The sequence below is a fragment of the Lutjanus erythropterus genome, chromosome 20 (assembly GCF_056507025.1).
Source record: "Lutjanus erythropterus isolate fLutEry1 chromosome 20, fLutEry1.hap2, whole genome shotgun sequence".
Classification (NCBI taxonomy): domain Eukaryota; kingdom Metazoa; phylum Chordata; class Actinopteri; order Lutjaniformes; family Lutjanidae; genus Lutjanus; species Lutjanus erythropterus.
The window spans coordinates 27112663-27139238 of record NC_139336.1 but is presented as its reverse complement, the minus strand read 5'-3'; the positions used below and the strand labels follow the sequence as shown (position 1 = coordinate 27139238).

Sequence of the window (26576 nt, the reverse complement as noted above, 5' to 3'; positions counted from 1 at the left end):
TAGGACAAGAAACAGGAAAGGAGAAATTTGATCAAGGTTCCACTATTCCACTATTGCAGCACAGAGCGAGGGGACTTAGGGTGGATCAGTTAGCATGTCCCTTGGAGCCTCAGTAGAATCATTTTTGGAAAGTATGTCATATTGAAATAAAGGTGACATTTCCTTTAATGTTTTCTAATTGGTCCTGTGGTGTCTCTGCAGCGCATCCCTGCAGGTGGAGACGGTGAAAAGGTGAAATTCTTCGGTCAGTCCATTCATGGAATCATGGATCTAAACGGGGACGGAATCACTGATGTTACTATAGGAGGTCTGGGAGGGGCTTCGCTATTCTGGTGAGACATGACCCGTCCTCACATACAAACATTCACTCCTAAAGCTACACATTCCACTTGAATCATTACCAGCAGCAGCAGCAGCAGCGTCTGTATCCCGCAGACATCATCTTACACATGTCCGTTATACATTGTCTTACTCGGGTTTGGACAGCTGTGCGCGTCCCGCTGGGCTTGTAGGCTTGAGACCAACAACTTCCTAATGATCGCTCTGTTAAAACCTCTGGCTCCATACCGTTGGACACCAGCGTACCCGCGAAACATCAGCCCACACCATGATTTCACTTCCCAGGCAGAGCTTCTCCCACAGTTTCTATTGGCAGAGGCTCAACTAAACTGTGTGAAAACTCCATCTCCCAAGAGGCTTAGAGTTTAAAAAGGATTTGGCAGCAGGCGACTGGTTCTTCCTGGACTGTTGGCTGTGTTTTAGAAAGCTCAACAGTTGGATATTTAGAGCTGAGGCCAAGTTTATGTTCAAGATGCATCCGTTTCTTGTTTCTTTCTGCACAACAGTGTTTTTACAAGAATTTTAAATTTAGTTTCAATCTGAAAATTGTAGTTAAAGTCACATTTTAGTCTTTTTGTTTCGTTTTAGTCGAGATTTAATCAGTCAGACTCTTTTGTTTTAGTCATCAATTTTTTCTGGCAGTTTCATGATCCTGTAATGGATATTTGCTGAAGGATATTTCTCCTGGCTGTTAAAATTCCAGTGAGAAGTAAGCAGACCTTGAACTGTGTTAAGTACATCTTGGCTGCGAATGTTTTACTGACACATTCTTTCATATATATATATATATATATATATATATATATATATAAATAAGCAGGTATTAGCCATCATTAATGTGTCATTATTGATTATCAGACACTGATAATATATATTACCTGACAAAACAGGCTTTTTATATATTGTGCTGTAAAAATATTCAGTCTACGGTTGAAGGGAGTTGATTCCCCCTCCCTGTCCTTTGATTTAAGTGACTGCCTGTCTCACTGTCTGCCAAACTCCATTAACATATTGCACGATTTTACCATTATAAACATCTACTCCTTCTAAAAGATTATTGATGATTTGTTACAACTCAAAAACAGACACTAACTCATTCAGCATTAATTTTAACAGGCAAACAAAAGCAGAAACGTCTGACTGTGATGGAAATTTCAAAGGGGAACATACTGGCTATAGTGCTGTTGTCAGAGAAGCCAGTATTTCAACTAAGCTTGTTTCCTTAATCTTTATCTCTTTTATGATTTAAAACAGTAAATATACTACAGATTTCTCCTTTAAGTACAATATACTGTTTTCTAAAAGTTGGCATGTTTGTTTCATCTCACCAGGTCCAGAGATGTTGCAGAGCTGCATGCCAACATGACCTTCGATCCTGTGAAAATCAACCTGCAGCAGGCTCAGTATCAGTGTGAACATGCTGGACGCAAATCTGCGTGTGTGAAGGCTGAGGTGTGTTTCGCCTACAGCATCAAATCGGACAAGCAGGACTTAAACTTTGCTGCAGGTGAGCCATCCAGCATCCTATGTTGATTCAGTCATTCATTCAAAATTCTTTTAATGACTCTGTGGTTTCTTCTGCAGAGATCCGCTACGATCTGACCCTGGATGCTCTGCGTGCAAAAGCCAGGGCCTCATTTATTGACACGGACGATAAAAGTGATCGCAGGATTACCAGGACCTTCAGCATCAAACACAGAGAGAGTAAATGCGTGCAAGAAACCTTCGTGATGTCGGCAAGTGCTCTGATCTTTATGATGTACACATGGGCTTCTTATGTGTCATTAAATCCACTCTGAAAACTATACGTTTAGCCCCGTATCCACAAGAAACAGCATTCAGATCCACTGGATTCCTTCAGTTTCTGTGACGTTCATTCATGAAAGTTATGCTCTTGGCCTGTTGGATATGTAAATGGTGTTTTGAGCCAAAAAGGAGACGGGACAAAGCTGTGAGTGGTCTTATGCAGAGCAGGAAAACCTTGGTTCTAACATGAAACAGACCCGTCCTGATCAAAGCATGCCGTGTACAGCCCCGTGCTGCTCTGGGTGATAAATCATCTGCAGGCACTTGGAGAGTCAGAGAGAGAGGAAAATGAGAAAAATGAACAATAGACGATGAGCGAGTAGATTAGGTGTTTTGAGAATGTGACAAAGTGACATTTGAGGTCAAGGAAAATTGCTGTAATTGGCCCTACAAGCCCATCACAGACTGTTCATCACGGATGAAAACTTTGTTAGCTATAGCTACACCACCTACTGTAAAACTAATCGCTCTCCAGCAACAGACATTTAGAGTAGGTGGCACCAAAAAAAGATGTCTTGCATTAGTTCTTAGATTAGCAAAACTAGATTTAAAATGAGCAAACCCAGCTTTGAAATTAAGCAGAGCTCTGTTGCACAATTAAAAACCAATCTCTGTTTAGTAAATCCAAGTTTACTGATGGAAACCAATTGAGTTTAATCAATGTGGAGATGCATCTTTACCCAAATTAACATAAGTAAATAAATTAAAAATGAGACTGAGTGCTGTCGGGACTGCTAGGTATCAAACAACCTAATATCTAAACTGAGGTTTGAATTTAATCTTTATTAATTTTTATCTAGTTTAAAGTTTGGTGCAACATTATGTAAAGCTAAACTTTGATTTAACCTCTTATAAACATGAATCCTTCAAAGCCATATGTGCAAAGTTTCTCATTCTAGCCGTTCACTCCAGCACTGGATTTCTATGATTAGCTGCCCCGAGGCGAGAGACAGAGGAACTAATCAGCAGAAACAGCTGTTGTTGCTGTGTGTGTCGAGCATGAATACCTGCTCTGTTCCAGTGTTCCAGTTTGCACAGAAACTTTCCTCGTAGTCCAGCTCGGAGGTCTTCGGGGGTCGGAGGGTTTGTAAGGGATACAGACGGTACCACAACTATCTTACCTGAGCAAATCTGAACAACAACTGAACGAAACAAAAGCAGATGTATCACAAATTAATTCAAGTGTTGAAGCTGCTGCGCTCAGTGTGTGTTGAAGCTGCTGCGCTCAGTGTGTGTTGAAGCAGAGCATCCAGTGTATTCTAAGTCATCACAGTATCTAGCTTCAAAGCATATATATATATATATATTTCACGATATCGAAATGTTAGGAAAGTAACATTGCACATGATGCACATGAAGTTAAAAAAAGTAATATTGCATATTATATTGAAAAAGTAATTTTGCACATGGTAGTGAAAAACATAATATTACATTTAGACAGTATGATAACTCTCTAACGTGTTTTAAACAACAGGCACAATCTTTGCAGAGTAATGTGCTCAAGTTAAGATGCAGCATGTTCAGCCTCATGTATTTCCCTCTGTTTTAATCACAATTTGGCACATATTCAAGAAAGACCCATATTTATTCCTTACTGAGCCTACACAGTACACTACATGCCATACAGCAGTGTGAAGCAGCTCATGTTTCAATCATTTAAAAGCCCTGTCACACAGGTTTTTTCAGTTATTCGGGTTGATTAGACCTGTTTTCTGCTAACAAAACAGTAACACTGACTTTTCCAGTGCTATGTTAAGTTACACCAGGTACAAGCAAACTTTCAATTAGAGGAATTGATTGCATTAGTGTTAAAATTGGATTTTATTTCAGCGTAACTGCCAGCGATGGAGACTTTGGCATTTCTGTAGTTCTTTTCGCCAAGAGGGAGATGTGATCACTGTCAGAAATTCCTGATGTCTCCAACTTGGAATCACATCTCAGACGCTGATGTGAACGTTTTTCTCTCGGTTGCTCATAGTTACAGTCTGAGAGATATGACTTGAACAAAACAAGGCAGACGCCCACATTGTTATGATGAGTAGATGTCTAAACAGCCAAATAAGTGAAAACACCTGTGTGAGCGGACCATGAGTGTGTAGGAGTAGTGGGATAGTATGAGGAACTTATTGATAGCCGGTGTTATCTAAAGTAGATGGCAGTCAGCAACCACCCCAGTTTGGAGAAGCAGAGAGGAGTACCTGCATGGAAGCTAAGCAATGAACAGCTGTGGACAGGGTCAGCGGCAAAACGTATTTTAGCCACTTAATAGAAGGTAAATCTAAAAAACTCAGTATCAGTTTAAGTGTACGCTGTATTTAGGATATTTTCATCGCTTTACCTTGCCGTCAGACGGTCTTTTCCGACAAGAAAACAGCCAAATATCGCACTTTTTTGCTCAACTCTCATCATTACTAATGATGATTACTAATACTCACAAGAGATTTACAATACAATTAATTTACAATACAATCAAGAGATTATCCTGATTGCTTATTTCTCTTTCTCATCATCTTCATCCTCCTCCCTCCTTCTCCTCTCCCTCTTCTGTCCTGCTCCGCCTGTCCTCTTTTCCTCAACAGGCCCGGCCGGACTTCCGAGACCCTCTCATGGTGTCCCTGGAGTTTGCACTCGCTGATGAGGACCAAGGCCCCGTCCTGGATGAAAGCATTCCCAGATCCATCAATAAGACAGTAAGGCCGTTTTATACCACTTACAAGAGTCTCTCTCAGCACTTTTAAGTACTATCTGCCAAGTAACAGTAAGCAGAGTCACAGACAGGAAGGATTTGGACCTCGTCTCAAACATCCTCCATCTGTCCGTCTTGATAATCCAAGAGTAAGAAGTGGGGTGTTCCCGTTGGTTACAGCACATTAGCATCTGCAACAGCTGACTGCCATCCTTCAGAGTTTCCGCGGGGTTGCATTAGTGTTTCAACACCAACAGCCAGGACAGTCTTCCCACACTCCCACATGCATAGTTGTTCTAACAAGAGTGTTTCCAGATAATTGTTGCAATGAGTGATGTGTCCAGATAAAGAGGGAAAATATTACAGGAGAATTCAGCTTCAACAATGACTGCAATTAAAAGCCTGAGTGTGTAGTAAACAACACCAATGCATCCTGACTGCCTCGGTGTCACATACGGTCACAGCAGCCATGCACACCGCTGCACTCGGACACTTAAGCGAGGAAGCGTTGTTCAGACCTCTCCTGTTATTGTTATTGAAAGGAAGAGAAGGGACACACACACACACACACACACAGAAAGCGGGAAGTCATCGAACGGAAGCTGCAGTGTGCAGCACACGATATTCTTGTCTCTGGTCCTTTCTCGACACTGTTGATCCGAACAGTCCGGTGGGAGATCATTGAGAGTGGGAACAAATGTGACTGTGACCCTCAAACACTCCGGGGGAAAAGTCAAAGGAAATTAAGGTCACCTGGGGTCACCCCTTTATTCAGTGATATAAACAAATAGATAGTAACAGCTGCCTATTTATATATCTGCTTGTTTCTGTAGAGGAGCTTCTGAAGCCCAATATTATAAAGCCTTATTGTTTCAGTATCCTCCTCAAAAATAGTTTAAATGCATATTAAGATACAAAAAAATCTTAAAGGGACAGTTCGCTCTAATGCATTGCATTAAAGTCCACCTCCAGTAGCACTAAAAATGATAAAATGCTCTGAGGGAAGTAATAAATTGCATCTGATATGTTGTTTTTTTTGATAAATAAGTTCAAATACCTTGTTATAATGGCTCACATGTAGCTCCACACCTTGCCTTCTTTTAGAATTCAAGTTTCATGCATATGTGAATAGTCCCCGCCCCCCTCTACCCCTAAGTAGCTGCACCTGGTTTCTCCTCTCTCTTGCTAAGTAATCAGGATAATTAGCTACATCTGGCTTCTCCTGTAGGTTTATGATTTCATATACCCAGATTACCCAGATTGCCCTTGTTCATTGCAGTTTCAAAGCAAGAAATCTGAGCAGTAGTGATCAGGGGTGGATCAGGGTTTCGAGATCCTGTGTGCACACCTGGTCGACTCAGTCGCGAGCAGAAGTCAGCTGTCAATCATGACATGAAGCCCCATTTTATAGCATCAAATAACTAATTTAAACCAAGCTGATCATAAGAAAATGTGTCCTGACATGTACTTTGGATTTTAGCCCATGTGTTAACATGGAGGAGGCAGGATTTATGACCTATCCTGCAGCCAGCCACCAGGGACCGACTGAGATATTCTGGATTCACTTGGGGAGTCATGCTGTCCATCCTTATTTATGTCAATGTTTCAAACTCATTTTGAGGTCATAAAATCTGACTCGAATACATGAATCATAAATTCTAATTTAAAGTGATGAAAGAGAAACTTTCCCTCTTCACCAGATTCAAGTGAAAACAGCCTCCAAGTGTCAAACTCTGTACATATATCATTCTGCACAGTGAAACTCAAACATCCAAGTGAAGCAATAATAAGCAAAGTACATGTCGACTATCACGTCTTAATGTCGACAACCTACGTCTCTGTCTTGTAGATTCCTTTAGTGGACTGTGGAAGCGATGAGAAGTGCATTGCTGATCTCTCTCTCAAAGCAGAGCCGAGTGTAAAAAGGTAAGTGGAAGTATCATCAAAGGACGTGTTAAGACTTTTTCAGATCTGAAATACCAGTATGTCCGTACTGTAAGTACACTGAACCAGTTATCGGTCGCTGTAATTGTTGGTCCTGTTCATACAGGCCACAAAGAAATCCTTTCATAATGAGATTTCAATTAGAGCTGCAACATTTAGTCGACTAATCAATTAAGCAGTCAAAATAAAATTAGTTGCCAACTACTTTGATTATCTGTTACTCATATCAGTCATTTTTCAAGCAAAAATGTCAAACTTTTAAATGTAAGAATTTGCTGCTTTTCTTTGTCTTTTATGGCAGTAACTGATAAATCATGAAAATAAACATCAAACTATGTATCCAGTAATGAAAACAATCCTGATTTGCAGCCCTAATTTCAGTGTAAGAGATAAGGGGAAAATCTAGAGCCCTCTTTCTGTGCAAAAAATAGATTTCAGAGTTCAGCTGAGGTTAATATGAAGTTTCGGCAGACGTGCCAAATAAAGTCGGACAGTGTTTCACTGCCATCCTGCAGTGGAGGAAAAGTCCACAAAGCGGGGATTGCATAATAAAAAAGACTACTTTGGAAGATATCCACTTTAGGGCTGAGACTAATGATTATTTCCATTATGGATCAAGCTGATTATTATTTTTACACTTATCAGATTAATTGTTTAGTTTATAATGTGTGAAAAAATGTGAAAAATGCTCAGCACAGTTTCCCAGAGCCAAAAGTGACGTCTTCAAAATGCAACCAATCAACCGTCCAAAAAAAATAACAAAGAAAAGCTGCACATCTACACATCCAAGGAGTGGGAATCAGCAAGTGATTGATGTTTTTGCTTGAAAAATGACTGAAACAATTAATTGAGTGTGAATATATTTTGGCAACTAGTTTCTTTTGATCAACTAATCAATTAATCAGCTTATCATTGCAGCTCTAATCCACTTATTTAGACTGACAGACTGATGCAAAACAAAGCTAAAGGTCAAAATGCAGTTGCACAAAAGAGGGACTGGGTTTTGTCTGTCATCAGGTACATTAGAATTACATTATGAAGAGATCTCTTCAGAGCCAGAATGGACAGGAGGAACAATTATAGCAACCAATAACTCTGTCAGAATGTATGTGAGAATTATTTTCAGACGGACTTTGTTAGAGTTGTAGCATAATACTGAAGTTGTCGGTCACAGCTCAGTAGTTGGAGCTTTATTGGCAGAAGCTCCTCCAGTGCTTGACTGCACCCTTGTGGGGAGATCTGTGCATCACAACCACTGACAGTTTTCACTCGCCTCTCCAGCATGCTGATCAGAACAGACAAAGACAGGATCGACGTGAACATCAACATCAGAAACAGAAAAGACAACGCATACAACACTAAAGTCATCCTCAGCTTCACGTCCAACATCAACTACGTCAAAGCAGAGGTGAGGTTTCTAGTTTAGTACTCCTCTGTCGGCGTTATTTAAGAATACACAGTCTGACATGCGTGTGATGATGCATGTTTTATTTTGTCGTATCAGCCGGAGAAGGACTGCAATCTGAACCACACTAAACTGGATTGTGGTGTTGGATACCCGTTTTTGGGAAACAATGTGGAGGTTAGTTTCTGCACACATTAGGATCCAGGCTTCATACTGCCTGTACAATATATTAGTTGTGTTTTTCCCTGCACGGCTACTAATTAAGGATATGATGTGATCTGCAATCTACAGGAAGATTTCACAGTGAAATTTCAGATCAACCCTAAACATATTCAGGAGGTGATTCAGATCAACGTGACAGCAACAAGGTGAGAGAATCAGCACAGTGTTTTATTTTTTATTCAGTGTGTCCTCGGGTCTTTACATAGTCTAAAATCCAATATTCTGAATTTAAGGGCTCATATAATGTCTTAAACACAGTCATAAAAACTGATTTAACCGTTGTTACTTTTATAAAGTTGCGATAACGGAAGTCTTGCTTTTGGGAAAACAAATTGTATTGATCATGTTGCAACAACTACAAAATGAACCAGTAACCACAAACACACTGTGTATGAACATGAAAATACCTCTTATATGGCATTTATAATATTCTTATAAGGGTCTTAATAATCTTAAATTTAACTTGTTGAAACCTGCAGAGACCTCGTTATTTTCATTTGAAGCTGTTTGTCTTAAAATGTTTTTGCATCTGTGCAAATTGTCAGAATTTTCACATTTCAAATGATTTGCTTTCGAATGTCCCACAGTGACAGTGAAGAGCTGCCTTCCACCCTGCATGACAACACGGTGCAAATCACAATCCCTGTGAAATATGAAGCCGGACTCATATTCTCAGTGTGAGTAGCTGCACTCCTCATGGATTATGTGTACTGCTCCTCTGGATAGAAAGTGGACGGTTAAAAAAAAAAGAAAAGAAAGGATTTAAATTGATGCAGCAGAACCAGTGATATCTTCTTTCTTTATTCCACACATTCTTCTTCTTTGTCACATATATATTTAATAAATGAATAACTGTCTATAAGTGAAGCTGTGATTGAGAAGAATAAAATCTAATATGATCTTTTTTTAAAAAAAACACATCTTCTAGGCGTCCTGTGGATGAACACATTGTGGTAAAAGAGGGTGAACAATATGCCAGTGTGTTCAACGACACCAGGGTCATTGGAGAGGAGGTCAACATCAGCTACACGGTAACATCCGCTGACAGAGATCACACCTGTGATTTATCGTTATAAACGTACAGCCGCATGCAGATTTTTGGTAATCCAAAATGAAGACCACTCCTGCCTCTGTTTCGCTCTGCCTCTCACATCTGTGCAGGTGGATAAGTCAGGTGATATAGTGACTCCGCCCCTTGACCTTACAATAACCTATCCTCAACTGTCGCCTCGGAAGAACAACTTACTGTACCTGACTCGCGTCACCACCAGCCCGCAGGTATGCACACACACACACACACACACACACACACACACACGCACACACGAACACCTGCAGATCTGTAAATGTGTCTGAACAGGCAGAGACGCCTTCATATCTGCCTCTCCTTCCTCTGCAGGTGAAATGTGATGCGTCACGTTGGATCAACCCACAGAAGATTAACCCGGAAGTTGTATATCCCAATCCATACAAAGAAACACTCAGTGTCTACCTACTGGTGAGTGATCTGAGGAGTGTTGACAGATTACCAGTGAGACCATTCTGTTTCGTGAAGGAGAACCAGAGTTACCATGGAAACTGACCCTCTAGACCACTGGTTCCCAAAATCACAGGAGGTCCCCAAGACTTTGTCTGCTCTGAGGTCCTAAAAATCCAATTTGCACATGTGGACAACATCCAGCTGTGCGGCCCAGCTCCTCGCATCTCACGTCTCAGCTGTGTCTGACGGCATAAAGCATTTATTTACGCTTTAAGTCTGTTTTTCTTGACAATATATGCACAAACGTGAGGTTGATGCCCAGTAAAAAGGCAATAAATACGTATTTTTATCCACATTTTGTAACCTAGGCATTGCAGAGTGTGCCGCTGAGCCAGAGAGCAGCTCACTCTGCTAACCATTATTTTCATTATTGATTAATCTGTTGATTATTTTCTCAATTAATCGATTAGCTCATAAAATGTTAGAAAATGGTGTCTTGTTTTGCCGAAAACCCAAAAATATACCGTTTTTTTCTCAAGAAATTACTGATTAATCTATTATCAGAATAGTTGGTGATTAATTTAATATAATGATCGGCTCATAATCAGTTAATCATTGCAGCTCTAGTTTGGATGTTTGAAAATTAATAAACAATATACACAAAGTAAATAAAAAGTAAACCAGATTTGACTTGTTTTTTTATGTCAATAGTTCAGATCTTCCATCTTATTATGTGTTTGATCTCCTCCACAGACCTGTGAACACTCCCTCTGTGCATCATTTAGCTGCTCCATCCCTGAGGCGAAGCTCAGTCAGGTCAACGTCACGTTCAGAGTGTGGAAACCCACGTTCATCAAGGTGGGTTTAAGTTTTTCTGCTTGTTCTTGGCTCCCTCTGGTGTTTGGTTTGTCTTGAATGGGAATAAATTAATTATCAGACTTATGGAGTGAAGAACTGAGAGGCTAACAGCTACCCGACTGATGGACGGACAGACAGACATTTAAAGGAGATTTGTCTTTCAGGGCGAGTTTACCAGTCTGTACATGCTGGTGAACGGCACGCTGGGAATCAGAAAGGCAGACCTGTTTGAACTGAGCAGCAGTGACCGGACCAGAAGTGTAAGTCACAAAGTTTTGGCGTGCTTGTACTGTATGTGTTTGCTTGTACTGTATGTGTTTGCATGCACAGTATGTGTACATTTACTTTACATACTGTTTATGTGTGTGTGCTGATTAGGTGAAGATCCAGGTTTCGAAGGAGACTTTAGGAGGAATCCCTTTTTGGATCATCATCATCAGCATCCTGATAGGACTGCTGATCTTAGCACTCGTCATCTTTGCTCTCTGGAAGGTAATATTATAGTTCATTTTGTTATTTAAAGACTTTAAAATTAGAGTAATAGATTCTGGTCAAAGAATATAGGAATAGGAATAGGAATAAAAATCTAATTATGAAAAATACTGCTCCCACACAAAACAAACTGGGGTTAAGCTTAGTCCAAATAAAGGTATAGCCAAGTAAATATCCTCCATAAAACATCAAACAAATCGAGTTAGCTTTGCAGGTTTACAAGCAAACAAACAAATAAAAAGGGAGGCTTACATTCATCACGTTTGTCCTTACCTTGGAAAAAATTTCCATGCAGGGTCCCAGTACATTTCCCATTTTTCCCATCAAATAGTCCAATTTCCACACTTGCTAGATTAACTTTTTTCTGCAATCATCATTCCAAACAAAACAGCATTTCTTTCACACATATTCACAAAAGATGAAGAGCTAGTTTCTTCAAGAACAGCGTCTACGAGCAGATCAGGTTCCCAGTGCTTCTCATAAACCTCTGAACAACAGTAAACTATATGTAAAGTTTACTGCATGACCTGAAAACTTTTATTAAACTACTGATCATAGACCTGCACCGATGTGTTTTTTTTACACTTTGTTTTGTTTGTATGGATTAAACATAGGAGATATAATGTGTTAATAACAGCGAGTGATAACATTAGTGCGTTTTAGAGGTACTGTTCCTCCCTGTTTCTGTTCTTTATGCTTTCAGAGGCGAACATGTAAGGGATAAAGTAGAGTGAGCAGGTCATTATTGTGAAATAAATCCAGACAGGATGATTCAGGATCCTGATGTGAAGCAGAGGAGTCTTGAATCATCCTTCATCCTCTCATGGTTACTTACTAATATAAACAAATACACAGAAATGCATAAAATATTAATTTTAAAGTGATTTTATGTCTTTATTTACTGTGTCCATAGCAACAGTCTGCTATACAGAAATAACACACCTCAGAATGCTGTATTTGACCAATCAGAATTGACAGTTTAATAATGGAATAAGCATATTTCCCAAAATGTCAAACTATTCCTTTAATACAGAGAGTGATTTGTACAGAGTAACTGTTTCAGTATGTAGTTTTGTAACTGATCTTTCTGCTCCTCCAGATGGGCTTCTTCAAGAGAAAATCCAGGGACGAATACACGAAGGATGAAATAATGGACTGAGACCGAGCAAGCAGCTGTGTGACCGACTGCTTCCAGCGCCATCGGGTCGCACGAAGCGACGGGCAGACTTTTTAAACAGACAGTCGCACAGACAAAGGAGAGAAAAGAAAAAAAAAAAAACGCCATAAGACCCACAGACACCTCAGTGCTACGACACAGTGACGACGACCTGGAAAACACATTCAGCATTCATGGTTTCCTGCGCGGGCCTGGGTCAAATGATGTTCGCAAATACTTTCCCTTTGATGAGCGTTAGGCGTTCAGATGGTCTCATACTCAGAGAGTGCTTCAACAGACACTTTCTTTTGATTGTATAAAGTCGACGGCACTTAACTGTATACTTAAAAGTATTTGCGAACACTATTTGTTCTAGATCAGCTTCTTTCTTGCAGATATTATACGGTATACGTCAAGTTAAAGTCAAGCCAAGCACTTCCAGAGGAGGAGGAGCCAGAGAGGAGGAAGAAACCGTCACTTACCAGGCATCTGCTGGCGAAGTAGCATCTATCTGTATTACACGCAGCAGCTTTACAAACCCTTCAGAGCTACAAATGCTGCGCTCCAGCTTTAGAGGAAAAAAAAGTACTCAGGTTTTTCAGTATGCAGATCCAATGTCGCCATCGCAGCAACAATGTCCAAAGGTCTATTCACTTGTGAGACGTACAATATGTGAACTTTACGTGTGTTGGAGCTGTCTGATGTCTTAAACTCCTGTTCTAAAGCTTCTGTGCTTGATTAGTTTTATGAGACACTGTACCTTTTAGCCTTTTATAGCATTTTTGTTTTTGTTTTTGCTGATTTTAACATTATAACATGATGGCACATCCTTAATTTCAACATGTTGGCTAAAGACACTGAACTGAACATATGATTTATTTGAATCAAAGGTTCAGTCTCTATGCTTTTATTATATATATATGTTTTTAATCTTAGTTAACCAGTTAAAAAAACCCAAAAATCTTGTCCCAACTCTGATGTTAAATGTTTGTAATTAGTGTCAAAAGCCAAAACTTTGATTGTACTGTAAATATAAATGCTCAAAAGTGTAAAGCTTTAAATGTACATAATTGTGTTTGCTATAATTCATGTAATTTAAGAGATGTTTTGAGATGATTTTGCTCAGGTGCTACACGTATCATGAAGGACGACATTAACATTTGACATATAAAGAAAAGTATCTGGCCTATCTCACAAGTTCAACGCTGATGCAGATATGTAAATATTATTATATTTTGATGAGAAAATGAAAGTATAATTATTCTGTACTGCAAATATACACAAAGATGAGGGTTTGTATCCACTACTTTGGTTTTATTTGATTTAAAGTGATGTTTTAAGCCTGTGAATGACCTGTTTTGAGGCTTTAACATGATTGATGAGATATGACTGTAGGTTATTTTAATTTCAATTTTAATTCGCAAAATAGAAGATAAAATATATTCACCAGCAGTTGCCATATAGTAAAAGGGTCAGTGGTTTGTAGTGTGGAGAAGCTACAACATGTACACAAAGCGTTAGCATACTGTAGACTCAATGTCTCCCATAGGTGGTACACAGTACCTTACAAAGTTATTCTTTCAGGTTTTCTGTCTTGTTTTTGTTTCCAGAAGTTGCACAGCTACACAATATGTTAGAAGAGATTATATTGTATATCAGGGAGACTGAGTTTCTGCCTCTTTCTCCACGTTTTCCCTCACGGACGTACAATAAAGCCGAGGGTAGACGGCGAGAAGAAGAAGAGGCAGCTTTCATATATTTAAATCCTCCTCAGCTCTCACTCTCCACTGTCGACATGAAGCACATGTAATAAATTGTATGTACAGAATGTGTAACTGTCATTTTTTTTAAAAAAAGATTGTATGGCTACATCAGGCTTATGCACGAGGGTGGAGTCACGAGTCTCTCTTTGTTCGCTTGAGGTGGTCTGGGATTTTTTTCTGAGATAGTAAGGGCACAAAGTGAGAGCTGCTCCACCCCAGCCTTCTACACTGCTGTGAAGTCTAATTCAATGTTATGCACTGGTTTGTCAGACTGTAAGCGTCCTCATCAGCACAGAAATGAACTGAATCTTATGTACAAAAATAAAAGACTTTTTACAAAAGAAGCACTTGATCATTAATTCTGATACTTTTGTAAAACAAATGTCAAAATGTAACAGGTGTTGCTTTTATTCTGAATGCAGCTGAATGCAAATCAAAACATATCTCTCATTCCTGGTAGAATTTTTGTGTTATGTGTTATGGGGGCATTCATAGAGAATTATAAATCACTCATAATGCTTTATGACTACATGCACAAAACATATTAAGCTTTCTGATACACTATATCCGTGATGGCAAATTTTTCTCCAAGCAAACAAATCATCCTCCTTTTACACTACAAAATAAAATCCTACATGAAGAAAATCCTTTTGCAGAACAAAAATAGTATTCAAGACAAGAGCTTGAGAACTGCTCCTGGACCCAACAGGTTTGGGTGTTATGCCTCATTTCTCACATATTTCATGGGCTGTACATCGGGTTCGGGCTGTACTATATTTATTTATTTATTTTAATTATTCTCCCCAATTTAGTCATTGCCACTTCCAAATGTACAATATGTAAACAATTAACATGTTTAAACAATAATAAGGTATAACATGGTGACTTCGGCTCTTATAATATTAACAGTCAACATTATTGATGTCAGTTATGATGAAATATAAGTTCAGTTAGCACTTAAATCGTGCCTGAAAAGTTCTTCTATGCACCAAATGGCTGGAGTTTTTAGTGACAGGGACAGTATATGCAGGGAACTGGAATTGGCAATGACTAAATTGGGGAGAAAAATAAAAATAAATAAGAAAATAAATAAATATAGTACAGCCCAAACCTGATGTGAGAAATATGTGAGAAACAAGGCCTGACCCAACCCAAATCCGGTGGCTCCCGTTGGCTCCTGTCAGCTCCTGTCAGCTCCCATCGGGTTCAGGCACTGATCTCAAGCTGTAGTTCAAGTGTCTTATGAATGCTCTTGACCAGTTATGAATTATAAATAGATTGATGGGGTTTATAATACATCGTGATGGTGGTTCCCAGTCTTCTTCTGGCATGCCTCCCTTCACAGGCCAAAAAAAGTTCCCCATAATTATCAATCAGTAACAAAAAAGATCCACATTGAATTTTAGTTCAATAAAGTTTTGCATGATAGCATCAGCAACTTGATGCTTGTTTATTTCCTCTACATAAATCAGATTAATTTGTTTCACTCCATGTTTCCCCTTCTCCTCGTTTTACACAGAAAATGTTTAACTTTGTAAAGGTGATAAAAACTCAAGGACATATGCTGCCTGTAATATATGCATGTAAATACACAATTAGTATTTATGCATTCTGGTTTAAATTTTGCACTTTTTTAGTGAAAATCTTTAACATATGCATTTTTCAATAAATAATTATCAAATAATAATAATTGTGATGATAAATAAAGCACATTGCTGATATACTGAGGCAATAGTTGGACTTTCAGCCTCTGTATACTTGTAATGGATTATTTTCAAATTCTACTACTGGAGGAGCAAGTTTGCACATAGAATGAATCCCATTGCTGGAGGAGACATTCCTGTGAGTCAAAAATAAGGGCAGAAAAACCCAGAACACACTGACTTTACTGCCCGAGGGATTTCATGTAGGAGTGCGCCGCCTAGTGTTCACCCGCAACATTTCGCGATAGCGTTAAGTGACACTCTCTGGGAGGGGAAGCAGAACAAACTGTAAGCTGCTGGCGGATCCATCTTGCCCGAAAAAGAGGCGAGGGTGAAGGCTTTTTTCCAGTTTAGTGTCAAAAAGACTGTATCGTTCCCCGTTAACCGCACTGGGGAGCCCAAGGAGGGGCTGTGCCGCTGTTTGTAGGATGTCCCGACATGAGGGTGAGTTGATAAACAGGTCCACAGCGCTACATTACCTGAGCAGCTAGCTCCTCAGCTAGCTCTGCTAGCTAAGTGCTTATTCAACTCAGGGGGGGTGTTGCGTTTTTCGCGGCTTGCTGGTAGGCTTGTCCGAACACACACATATATGCTACGGACGGCTTTGGTGTAGATTTATCTCTTGTGTCTCCTAATTTGAGGCAAACGGCTGTAACTTCACTTAACCTGCTCGCAATGATACGGCAACATCGCGAAGCCTAGCAGCTAGCCGTTGCTAGGTACTGCGTTACCTACGTTGGTCGTGTGTAGAAGGGAACCCCAGAACCGGGAAAGATCTCGCGAGAGTAATCATTTTAACCCAAATCATCATCTTCTCTTAACCCTAACTACGTGTGTTTTGTCTCCAAATCTAACAAGAACTTAACCACAGTGTTGCCTCATTATATAATATTATTAATTTGTACTACGAAGAACCAAAGCGTTGAAATATCTCGAGAGTTCCGCAAATCTATAGTTCCCGTTGAGACACGATTTTTTGCATTAGCTGGGCTAGCGAGCAGGCTAATGTATGCTAACAGAATGAGTCGTTGGTGTAGCTGCGACTTAATACTGCTTATACCGGCGCTAGTAGCCTCATTAGTTGCACACTATGTTATGTTATATTGTAGTTATTACCATCAGTCGCTTACATTTAGAGTTATTTGATCATTTAAGAGCCCGTAGCAGTAATGTTAGCGCCATACTGTCCCGTCTGGTCACATAATCTAATGTTGTTAGCGAATGCACTGTCATCAAGAAGAAGACAGAAAGTCTAAGGCCTCTGACCATAAACCAATCACTAAGTTAGCTAGCTGGCAGGCTACTAGCTAGCTAGGGTTAAGTTACGACATGTTTAACTGCAAACCAGATGGGAGTATAAATTTGGCTCTCTCAAGTCACCACATAACGTTAAATGTGAGTTGCAGAAGGCCAGACAGGAGGTTGTCCTGTTTAATCGCCTCCATAAGTTGCTATGGTGTTCTGTAATGCAAACATGAGCACAATACAGTGAGATAGCCCCAACAGGACCAAGGGGATTGCTTAAGGAACTAACTATGTTTAAAGTTGGACCATAAAGGTACTTGGTAACGTGTTAAAGTTGTCACTAGTGGACAGGCTAGTTTTTGAGACACTGAGTTGTTTTGCAGGTACTCAAAATCCTTCTTGTAAGTTGATTGTACTGTCACATGAGGAAGGTACACAGTTTTACTCGCTCTTCAGGTCATACTGATACCCAGAGATGACAAAGTATACACATTCTTTACTCAAGTAGAAGTACAGATAAAAGGACTCTAGTAGATGTATTGATTTAACTTCTTTACTCAATAAAAGTGGGAAAGGTCCAGGTTTTGAAATATGCTCAAAGTTATGTCTGACAAGTGTGATATGCACTGATGGATCCATCATGAAATCATCTTTTCTGTATGTTATTGTCCCACCCATTTACTGTAGGTTTAAAATATCATGGTCTTTGCTGTTCTGATGGAGTAAAAAAGCAAACTTTTAAACTAAAATTGTACTTGAACTGATATTTTAGAATAGTGATACATATTGTATTGCCACATTCCTGATACACAGGTATAGGGTTGTTGCTATACAAGAATTCTAAACTTCGACACAATCAGAATATTAAAAAAAAAGAAAAAATATGTCACTTTCAATATCACAGGCTCAACAAATATGATACAACATAGAAAATGTCACTGAACAGTGTCCGTTTTTTCTTTATTTAAAGCCAGGACAATACAAGATAGAACAGAACAGAACTGAGAATAGCTTTGCTACTTACAATGCTACAATTAACTGATATATTGTTTTAAACATGTGATATTGAGAAAGTATTGAAGTATAGATACTTTTGACAAGTATTGGTAACAGTATTGGTATCTTTCTCAGGTGGTACATGTACCTCTGTTTTTGTCAGCCTTTGTAAAACCCCCTGTGGTGATGTTACCAACCCTTAATCAACACGTAAAGCTGATAACTGCATATTGCCAGTTGATTTGTTTGTTCAGGCCTGGGTTTGGTTAATAAATGTTACCTTTTGTGGAGATTTTCTCTGTGTATTTTGCAGCTTTTTGTTGCAAGACGTCATATCAGACTCAACAAAGGAAATTCCCTTTGTACTTGCTTACCTCCTATTACCAAAGAAGGTGTTTTCGCCTTCCACGGAAATGTCAGTGAGTCAGGAGTTGGAATATTGTGTATAATGACAACTATGATCTCTCACTGAAAATAACTGGTTGTGTCTGCAGATTGTTAAGCCAGTGCTTGAATAGTTCTTCACTGTAATCATGTAGTAAAGTGTGGACAAGCAGAGAGATGCCATAATATTTGATTTGATGACTTATAGTAACGGTAACAATCTATTTGGAAAATATAGAAATGGCTGACATAATGTCTGGTACCTTAATTGACTCCACTGTACTTTCTCTCTCTCTATTGACCAATTCGGTTCACAAAGCTCTACACAAAAAGCAATACGCTATCTGAAAATGTGTGAACAGCGCTATAAATTAGTAATAAAAGCCAAATGAAAACAGCTTTCAGATTCCTTGTGTATCTGTGCCTCTGAGTTGTCTTTGTTGTTTGTGAAGTTCACTGCTGGAATGCCAGAGTTCTTCATCGCTGGCACTTGTGGGTTGGTGCCACTCCAAAACACATGCTCATGTAAGTGAGACTGGCCCACAGATAGACACTGCTTTCTCACAGCCAGTCTCACAGGCGCAGTTATAAGGAATTTGTAACTTTATTGTCAGGTCCAGTCGTTTGACTTTATTTTCTGCTTTCCTCTTTCGCAGGTGTGAGCTGTGATGCATGTTTAAAAGGGAACTTTAGAGGAAGACGGTTCAAGTGTTTAATCTGCTACGACTACGACTTGTGTGCATCGTGCTACGAGAGCGGAGCTACAACAACAAGACACACCACAGAGCACCCCATGCAGTGTATATTAACCAGGGTAGACTATGGTAAGGACCTGCCTGAAATAGCCCAGACGGAAAATTGTGTGGCTTACTGATCATACACAAATTCATCACACCGGTGTCACGCCATGATTATTATATTTAATGACTTCACTGTGGCCTACTTTGTGTTTACAAGTCATGTTTTCAGTCATGCTAATGTAATTTATTGAGCGTCATACAGAGGCTCTTATGTTTGTGATAATAATTAAAATATTGATTGACAGTAATGGTTGCTCTCTTTACTGTGTTCTTGCAGATCTGTATTATGGAGGAGACACTTTTTCAGTAGAGCAACCCCAATCATTCACATGTCCTTACTGTGGCAAGATGGGCTTTACAGAGACGTCCCTACAGGAGCATGTAACCTCAGAACATGCAGAGACTTCTACGGAAGTGGTGAGTATATTAATACTAATACATATTAAAGGGATAGTTCAGGTTATTTGAGGTGGCTGGCAGCTGACTTGGCCCCAGTTTTGGCTTCTGTGTATTAAAGGATTAGTTCAGATTTACTGAAGTTGTTAGTCCACAATACGTTCATGTGTTGTCTTTTTAAGTGGCTCCAGCAGCCATTTATACTCCCATTAATGTGCTGTATATTGAAGTCATTAGATGGACGGTGGGGGATACCTTTTTTTTTTTTTTTTTGCTTTCGTCTGTCAGCAACACTACAGTTCAGTCTTATTGCTGTTGATCGCTGCACTTGGGCCGGCTAATATTACTTTGAAGAATGTACACACAGAGGATATTTATGGATTACTTGTTGTCAAAGCAGGAGTTTTATGAGTGTTGTCCACTGCTGAGTAAACTGAGCAAAGCAAGGCTATGGGTCACGCTGCTGCTGATAGTGCAGGTAGCAGATATTCTGTCTGACAGTAATGGAGCCAACTAGTAGAATTTGTGCTCCATCTGACCACCTGTGCCAAGTGAAACCAAGTTGCTATGGTGCAGAAAGTGTGTCTTTGATGGATGTTATTCCATACTTTTCTTATTATCAACGAAGTCCTTAAAAAGACCCAGTTCAGTAGTGTGTTATACCATCTCTCGATACTTTACAACTTACTAAACCTGTCTGTGCACTCAGCCCCAAGGAAATTTGTTCCTGCTTAGGATGCAAATCTATTAAAACTGCACGTAGTTTCACTTTTTAGAGCAGCTTAATAATTAAAACAGCAGAGCGCTGTAGATCTTAGCAAACGTTACTCAAACAAGAGTAAATGGTAGACTATTTCTAGTGGTGGATTAATGCACACTTGGTCCACTAATGAGTACTCACAGCAGCAGGATGATGTATGTGGGATTCACTCAAAATAAAGTACAGTGATCGTGTTCATCGTAATGAAGAAACATGTCACTCAGTGCAACAATGTGGCTCATTCATGAGTTTTTAATAGTTTTTAGACAACAATGGAGCACTATGGTGCAGAGGAATAAGACATGTCAGGGATTGGCTACACAGACAGTACTTGCATAGATAAACCTAAAGAAAAAAAATGGTGCTCAGAGAAACAAGACAGCAGTAAGAGAGGAAGTGTGTCTGTCACCTGTTACTATATGGCAGTTAATGTACAGGATGTCATTTGCTGAGGTGTCATACTGAGAATCTGAAGCACTTGTGTGTTTGTGTACTGTGATACAATCTCTGTGAGCAGAAAAATGTGCTGTGTAATAACTGCCTTAATGGAGTAATTAGTGGTGAAATGTTTGGTATGAACACAGTTTGATGGTGTTTTAAGATGTCTGAGACATGATAAAGCTGGTTTGATTTTACTGCACAGTAGTACTGCCTTTAAACCCTTTTTTCATTGTGTTTGACTTTGGCTGCATGTAATGATTATTTTCATTATTGATGAATTTATTTTCTCAATTAATAATTTTTTCTGTCTGAAAACAACGAAAGATTCCTGTTTAAATTTCCCACAGCCCATGATAATGATTTCTCAAAGGTATCCAGTTTACTAATCATACAAGACAAAGAAAAGACTCAAACAAACTGGAAATAGGGAATGTTTTTTTCTTTTTTTTTTGAGTTACATTTAAACAAAATTGTTGATTGACTAGTCAGTTTATTGAGCAGTCGTTGAATCACTGGTTCGAGTCTGTTAGGTCACGTGTTGCGGGGTTTATATCTGTGTGATGTCCAATTCAGAGATTATCATCACTGTTAACTAGGGATGAACATTTAATTGAAATATTATCAAAATTGCAACATGGTCAAGCGCAATATCCAAATCACAGAAGCTTCTACAAGGAAGAATGTGTGACAAAACAGCATTATAACCTAATACTGACATGCTGCAGTTATAAATCCACTCATATCTGTAAGTTGAGCATTTAACTCATGACCACTTGTTTAGTCTTACAAGGGAAGTCACTTATCAAAGTCTGTTTATATGTGAAAAAAATTGTATTAAGTCATTTGTTGCTACAAAACTCTGAACTGTTGGTGGTCGAGTTGCATTGCATGTTTTGTTGACACCTGTTTTTGACAAGGAAGCTGGAATAAGAGGGATAATATTTTTGTGGAATAGAAAAAGATGATTTCTGTGGTTCTGCATCTATTTTGAAAAGTCAAAACTTACGTACAATAGTTGCTCTCAAACATGCCGCTCACTGCTCAGTGCTGCACACTAACAAAATCATAAAAAATAGCACTTGCTTAATACTTTCTTAATGTTTTATTGTGGGGTGGTGGACACAACAAAATGTTGTTCAAGGGAGGAAAATTCATCTCAAACAGAAACGTGTTACTCTGTCTCATTTCAGATCTGTCCAATATGTGCTGCCTTGCCAGGAGGGGACCCCAACCATGTCACGGATGACTTCACAGCTCACCTCACACTTGAACACAGAGCGCCAAGAGATTTAATATCCTTTCTGTGTTTAGTTTCTACATAAGTGTTTACATATACTGTTTAAATGTCCAAAAAATATTGGTACCTTACGTTGTGTCACATTATACTGAATTGACCCTTAACAGTCTCCGCTTTTAAGATGAATCCAGCAGCGTTCGACACGTACGCAGGATGTTCCACCCTGGACGAGGACTGGGCGGTCCCAGAGCACGACGGACAAATATGCACTTTACTAGCGGCTCCACGGGGGGACTTTCATCCTCCTCCTCACAGAGCTCCACCTACACCCCCAGTAACAGAGAAGCAATGGACCCAATTGCAGGTGGGAATCAGTGGTATACTGGTGTACTTCTCACACACAAGAAGAGTTGGATCTTTCACTTGTACCTAAACAAATTATGTATGTTTGTTTGTTTTGATCACATTATTATCTCTAATCTTTCTGTCTCTCGTCTTTAGAAAACAAAAATCAGAAGATATAAACCCTGCTACCTTAGGACTACTATCAGCCTAATGCAGTTTTTTTGTTAAATCATGTTGGTCCCGTCTTGCTTGCTTTTCAAAGTCAAAATGAATATGCACAACCACATCTTTATAAGATTCCTGTATTCTTGTTTTCTCCGTCCTTCATGTCTTCTTCCAGGTATCTCCAGTGTTGTCTTTTGAAATCATGACGTCTGTTTGTTGTTGTTGTTGTGTCTCCCGCAGAGTTGTTGTCTCAGCTGTCAGGTGTGCGGCGTGCAGCGGGGGGACAGATAAACTCATCAGGGCCTTCAGCCTCCCAGCTCCAGCAGCTCCAGATGCAGCTGCAGTTGGAGCGGCAGCAGGCTCAGGCGGCGCGGCAGCAAGTGGAGACGGGCCGCCACGCGACACGACGCAGCAACAACCCGGGAAACACTGGCACCACCATCCCTCCACCCAGCACAGCAACTGCCAACACTGCCACCGTGGGTGAAAGCAATCCCTCGTCCTCGTCCCACAACTCCCAGTTCCTATTAGCACGGTGAGTGAGGCCAGAATGTGAAAAGTTATTAGTGTAATAATGTGTGTGATTTTGTGAAAGTAGTAGTTCAAACATAGAGTTGAAATTTTTCTCACTTTCCCAGAGTCAGAAACTAATAAATGCATTTGGACAGACCTTTTAATGTATTTGATGTTGTCTGAAGTTATGTCAAACAGCATTGTTAGGCTGTCTGGGCTGTGCTGCCTATGAATCAACATAATCGTGATTTCACAGACACTAAGTAAGTAAACTAAAGGAGGTGCCTTTTTCCAGGCCTCGTCTGCGGGGAGCCCCACAATCTCAGACTTTGAAAAACCCTGGACTGACATTAGTACTGTTGGTTATAAATTATTTGGTTATTAACGGGTGAAAAGGTAACTATTAATAAATGTGTTGACAGCACACATCATGTGTGCTGAAATTTTAGAGGCAGGAAATAACATCTTGATACAGCCCTGTTTGTAAGTTAATCTGCTGATATTAAAAGACAAGTTTAGCATATTTTTGTTATTATTAACAAATTCCGCTTAAAGACCAAAACCAAAGACGCATTAGTTCAGATATCAGCTCCCTCCTGTTATTTGAGTTAGCTTTTTATGGCCTGACGCCCATTAACCTGTAACTGACTGGTTATTTTTTAAGAAAAAACACAAACGCTCACATGGCAGACAGCCTCCAGTGGACAGAGGCTCTGAGTGAAGACACACTGGACTGCTTCTCCCACTCGGCACCGATGAAGTAACAAGTAGTTGTGATTCGGCTTTCATTTGTGAGAGTTGTTCAACAGTTGGTGGTCAGAGCAGCTCTGCAAGCTTCACTTTTAGCTCATACTTTTTCTCCTCTAAGTGTTTTTCAATCCGGTCCAGCAAATTCTTTTAAATTATGCGAGTGGCTGGTAGATTTGCTTCACTCACCAGCTGAAAAACCTTAATGGTAATCTATTCAGTGGCTGGTAACGTTTAAACAGTCACCAGCTGGCAGGTGGACAAAAAAGTTAATTTTGAACACTGGTGTTGTCACAATAGCTCTTGATGCTGTAATGTACTTGGACTAAATTAGCTCTTTGAATCCCTCGCCCTTTAATCTTTGACATCCTTGTCTTGAATAAATGCTTAACGTTTTATGAAAAGATAAACAATATCCAACAGCTGGGCAGTGAACTTGGCAGTAAATGTTGCTGAAACGGGAAAAATCGAGCATTCACCGGGAACTTTTTTGAGCTGTAGATTTAGTACACTGCTGAGTATTTATGGCAACAGAATGGTGTTTGTGGGTTTGACTCAAATGAATGTCCATTTCATCATAATGAAGCGTCATGTCAGCCAGTAAAACAGTCTGGCTGACTAATGTGTTTTTAATAGTCTTTTGTGGACAACAGAGGCACAGAGGAATAAACCATCAGGCTTTGAGTAAACAGACAGAATACTTTGTCACTTCATTATTGGTTTTAGTCTTTTCATGGGCTTTGTTGACAGTAAGCAAAAGAAACAAATAACCAGCAATATCTTTTTAAGATGGGACGTTTACACAGATTTTCAGACATTAAAGCTGCTTTCATTTATTTATGAATAAAAAACATGGGAGTCATAGGAGCGTCATAACAAATTGTGAAAATAAATGTGAGCATGTATTTATGTGGCTACTAACAGTTATTTTCATAGTCGATTAATAGTGAATTCATTAATAGTTCTTTGGTCTGGAAAATGTCAGAAAATGGTGAAAATGTCAGTCATTATTTCACAAAGATGACGTCCTCAAATGTCTTGTTTTGTCCACAACCAAAAAGTATTCAGTTCACTGTCAGAAATGAGTAAAGAAACCAGAAAATATTCACATTTAAGAAGCTGAAATCTCTGAATTTGACTTTTTTCTTTAAAAAAAAAACTACCCAAACCAATCAGTCTATTATAGTAGTTGATGATTAATATCAGAATCAATTAATAATTGAATGATCGTTGCAGCTCTACATTAAAGAATAAATAAATAAATAATATGGAAGTAAAGACAAAAAAATATAAAATAACAATTATAAACATTGTCATTAATTTTCAGTCTATTAGTTCATTTATTTCTGTATATATTCATCGATATTTTGCATATGAATTATTTGTTCTATATTCATTTTTTATCTTTTATTTTTTTCATGTATTTATTTATTTATTAAAGACGTATTCTTTTTAATAGAACTTTCTGGACTCCATAGTTAATAAAAAAAAATACAGGCACATAATAGACCTGACACACAACAATATGAAAAGCCCAATTTAATTTTAAAATGTTTATTTTATATATATTGTTTTACTGTTTTTCCAGGTTGAATGAACCTAAGATGTCTGAAGCAGAGCGGCAGTTTCTAGAAGCAGAGCGCGCGGACCGCAGCCTGTTCGTCCAGGAGCTGCTCCTGTCCACGCTGATGCACGAAGAGAGCTCCTCCTCCGACGAGGACGAGCGCCGAGACTTCGCCGACTTCGGCGCCATGGGCTGCGTGGATATCATGCCTTTAGACGTGGCGCTGGAGAACCTCCAGCTTAGAGAGAGCAGCTCTACGGGGAAGGAGCCTCCGCCGCCTCCTCTTTGATGTCCGAGCGGCGTCAAGCAGACTGTGTCCTCTCTGCTGCAACTGTCAGTGATGGACAGCGAGCAGCCTCAGTCCTCCCTGGGCCTCACCCTCCTTTCTCCCTCCTCTATTTTCTGAGTTTTTGTTTTTTTCTTTTTTCTTTTTTTTTTTTCTTTTGGTGATTGTAATTTCAGGCCTGTCACCATTTTTGTTACATTGTAAACAAAAATAAATGAGAGCAAGTGGGATAAATGTGCGATAGCAACTGAGTGTGCGAGCGAGAGAAGAGAAATATATAAATATATATAAAATATATATGAAGTTGATAATCAATCCACGTAACTTTTCTTTTCTTTATCAGGTAAATGTTACAGGCAGCTGCTTCCTGTGACATGCAAACGGCTCTCCGTATAAATACTCCACATTCAAAAAGTCAAAGAGGGCGTAGGCTCCTCTGATGAAGCTGCTGTGTGTGTTTATGACTATTAATAAATAAAAAGTGCTTGGATGGGTTACCATAACTACTGCATGCAGTTATTTGCAGCGTGCATGACTTTTAATGACCTTGTCATTAAAACCTTTTTTTTTTTTTTTTTTAAATATCCCAAAGCTTTCAACTGTTTCTAAATGGTTACTTCAAACATGGTTAAACTATTGAAAAATCGAGTAGCTTACACAACTGACATGCAGAAATTTAACTCTAACAATATAGTTTGTTAGATTTTCTTGAATGCGTCTATAATATAATGAAGAGAATTGGATTCAGCAGTAGCTTCTGAAGAAATGCTGCACTGTGTGTCTCTCAGCTCCAGAATGCCTTTTTATTCTCTGTCTGATATGTCGACACAATACTAGGAAGAG

General features: G+C 39.3%; 2 protein-coding genes across 2 annotated transcripts in view; both read left to right on the top strand.

The window, feature by feature from the left end:
• Nucleotides 1-14495, top strand: part of itga1 (integrin, alpha 1) — a 64619-nt gene extending 50124 nt beyond the window's left edge. The window contains exons 15-30 of the mRNA XM_084746626.1: nt 202-332; nt 1671-1846; nt 1924-2075; nt 4725-4835; nt 6681-6757; nt 8057-8183; nt 8280-8357; nt 8472-8548; nt 8990-9079; nt 9331-9433; nt 9564-9680; nt 9802-9900; nt 10636-10740; nt 10905-11000; nt 11119-11232; nt 12332-14495. Coding sequence (XP_084602752.1) covers nt 202-332; nt 1671-1846; nt 1924-2075; nt 4725-4835; nt 6681-6757; nt 8057-8183; nt 8280-8357; nt 8472-8548; nt 8990-9079; nt 9331-9433; nt 9564-9680; nt 9802-9900; nt 10636-10740; nt 10905-11000; nt 11119-11232; nt 12332-12391 — 1713 coding nt within the window. The 3' untranslated portion in view covers nt 12392-14495. The remainder of the gene's footprint in view (nt 1-201; nt 333-1670; nt 1847-1923; nt 2076-4724; nt 4836-6680; nt 6758-8056; nt 8184-8279; nt 8358-8471; nt 8549-8989; nt 9080-9330; nt 9434-9563; nt 9681-9801; nt 9901-10635; nt 10741-10904; nt 11001-11118; nt 11233-12331) is intronic.
• A 1599-nt stretch (nt 14496-16094) lies between these two features.
• kcmf1 (potassium channel modulatory factor 1) lies at nt 16095-26230 on the top strand. The gene is made up of 7 exons (XM_084746457.1): nt 16095-16298; nt 19136-19303; nt 19557-19696; nt 22067-22168; nt 22294-22477; nt 22864-23158; nt 25472-26230. The coding sequence occupies exons 1-7, from the start codon at nt 16283-16285 to the stop codon at nt 25734-25736; spliced, it is 1170 nt and encodes a 389-aa protein (XP_084602583.1). The 5' UTR covers nt 16095-16282; the 3' UTR covers nt 25737-26230.
• The last annotated feature ends 346 nt before the right edge of the window (nt 26231-26576 follow it).

What these genes read in the sequence shown, in the direction of transcription:
- kcmf1 (XM_084746457.1), top strand. An exon ending in ATTAACCAGGGTAGACTATG is followed by an intron (nt 19,304 to 19,556) that starts GTAAGGACCTGC and finishes GTGTTCTTGCAG; the next exon opens with ATCTGTATTATGGAGGAGAC. An exon ending in CAGAGACTTCTACGGAAGTG is followed by an intron (nt 19,697 to 22,066) that starts GTGAGTATATTA and finishes GTCTCATTTCAG; the next exon opens with ATCTGTCCAATATGTGCTGC.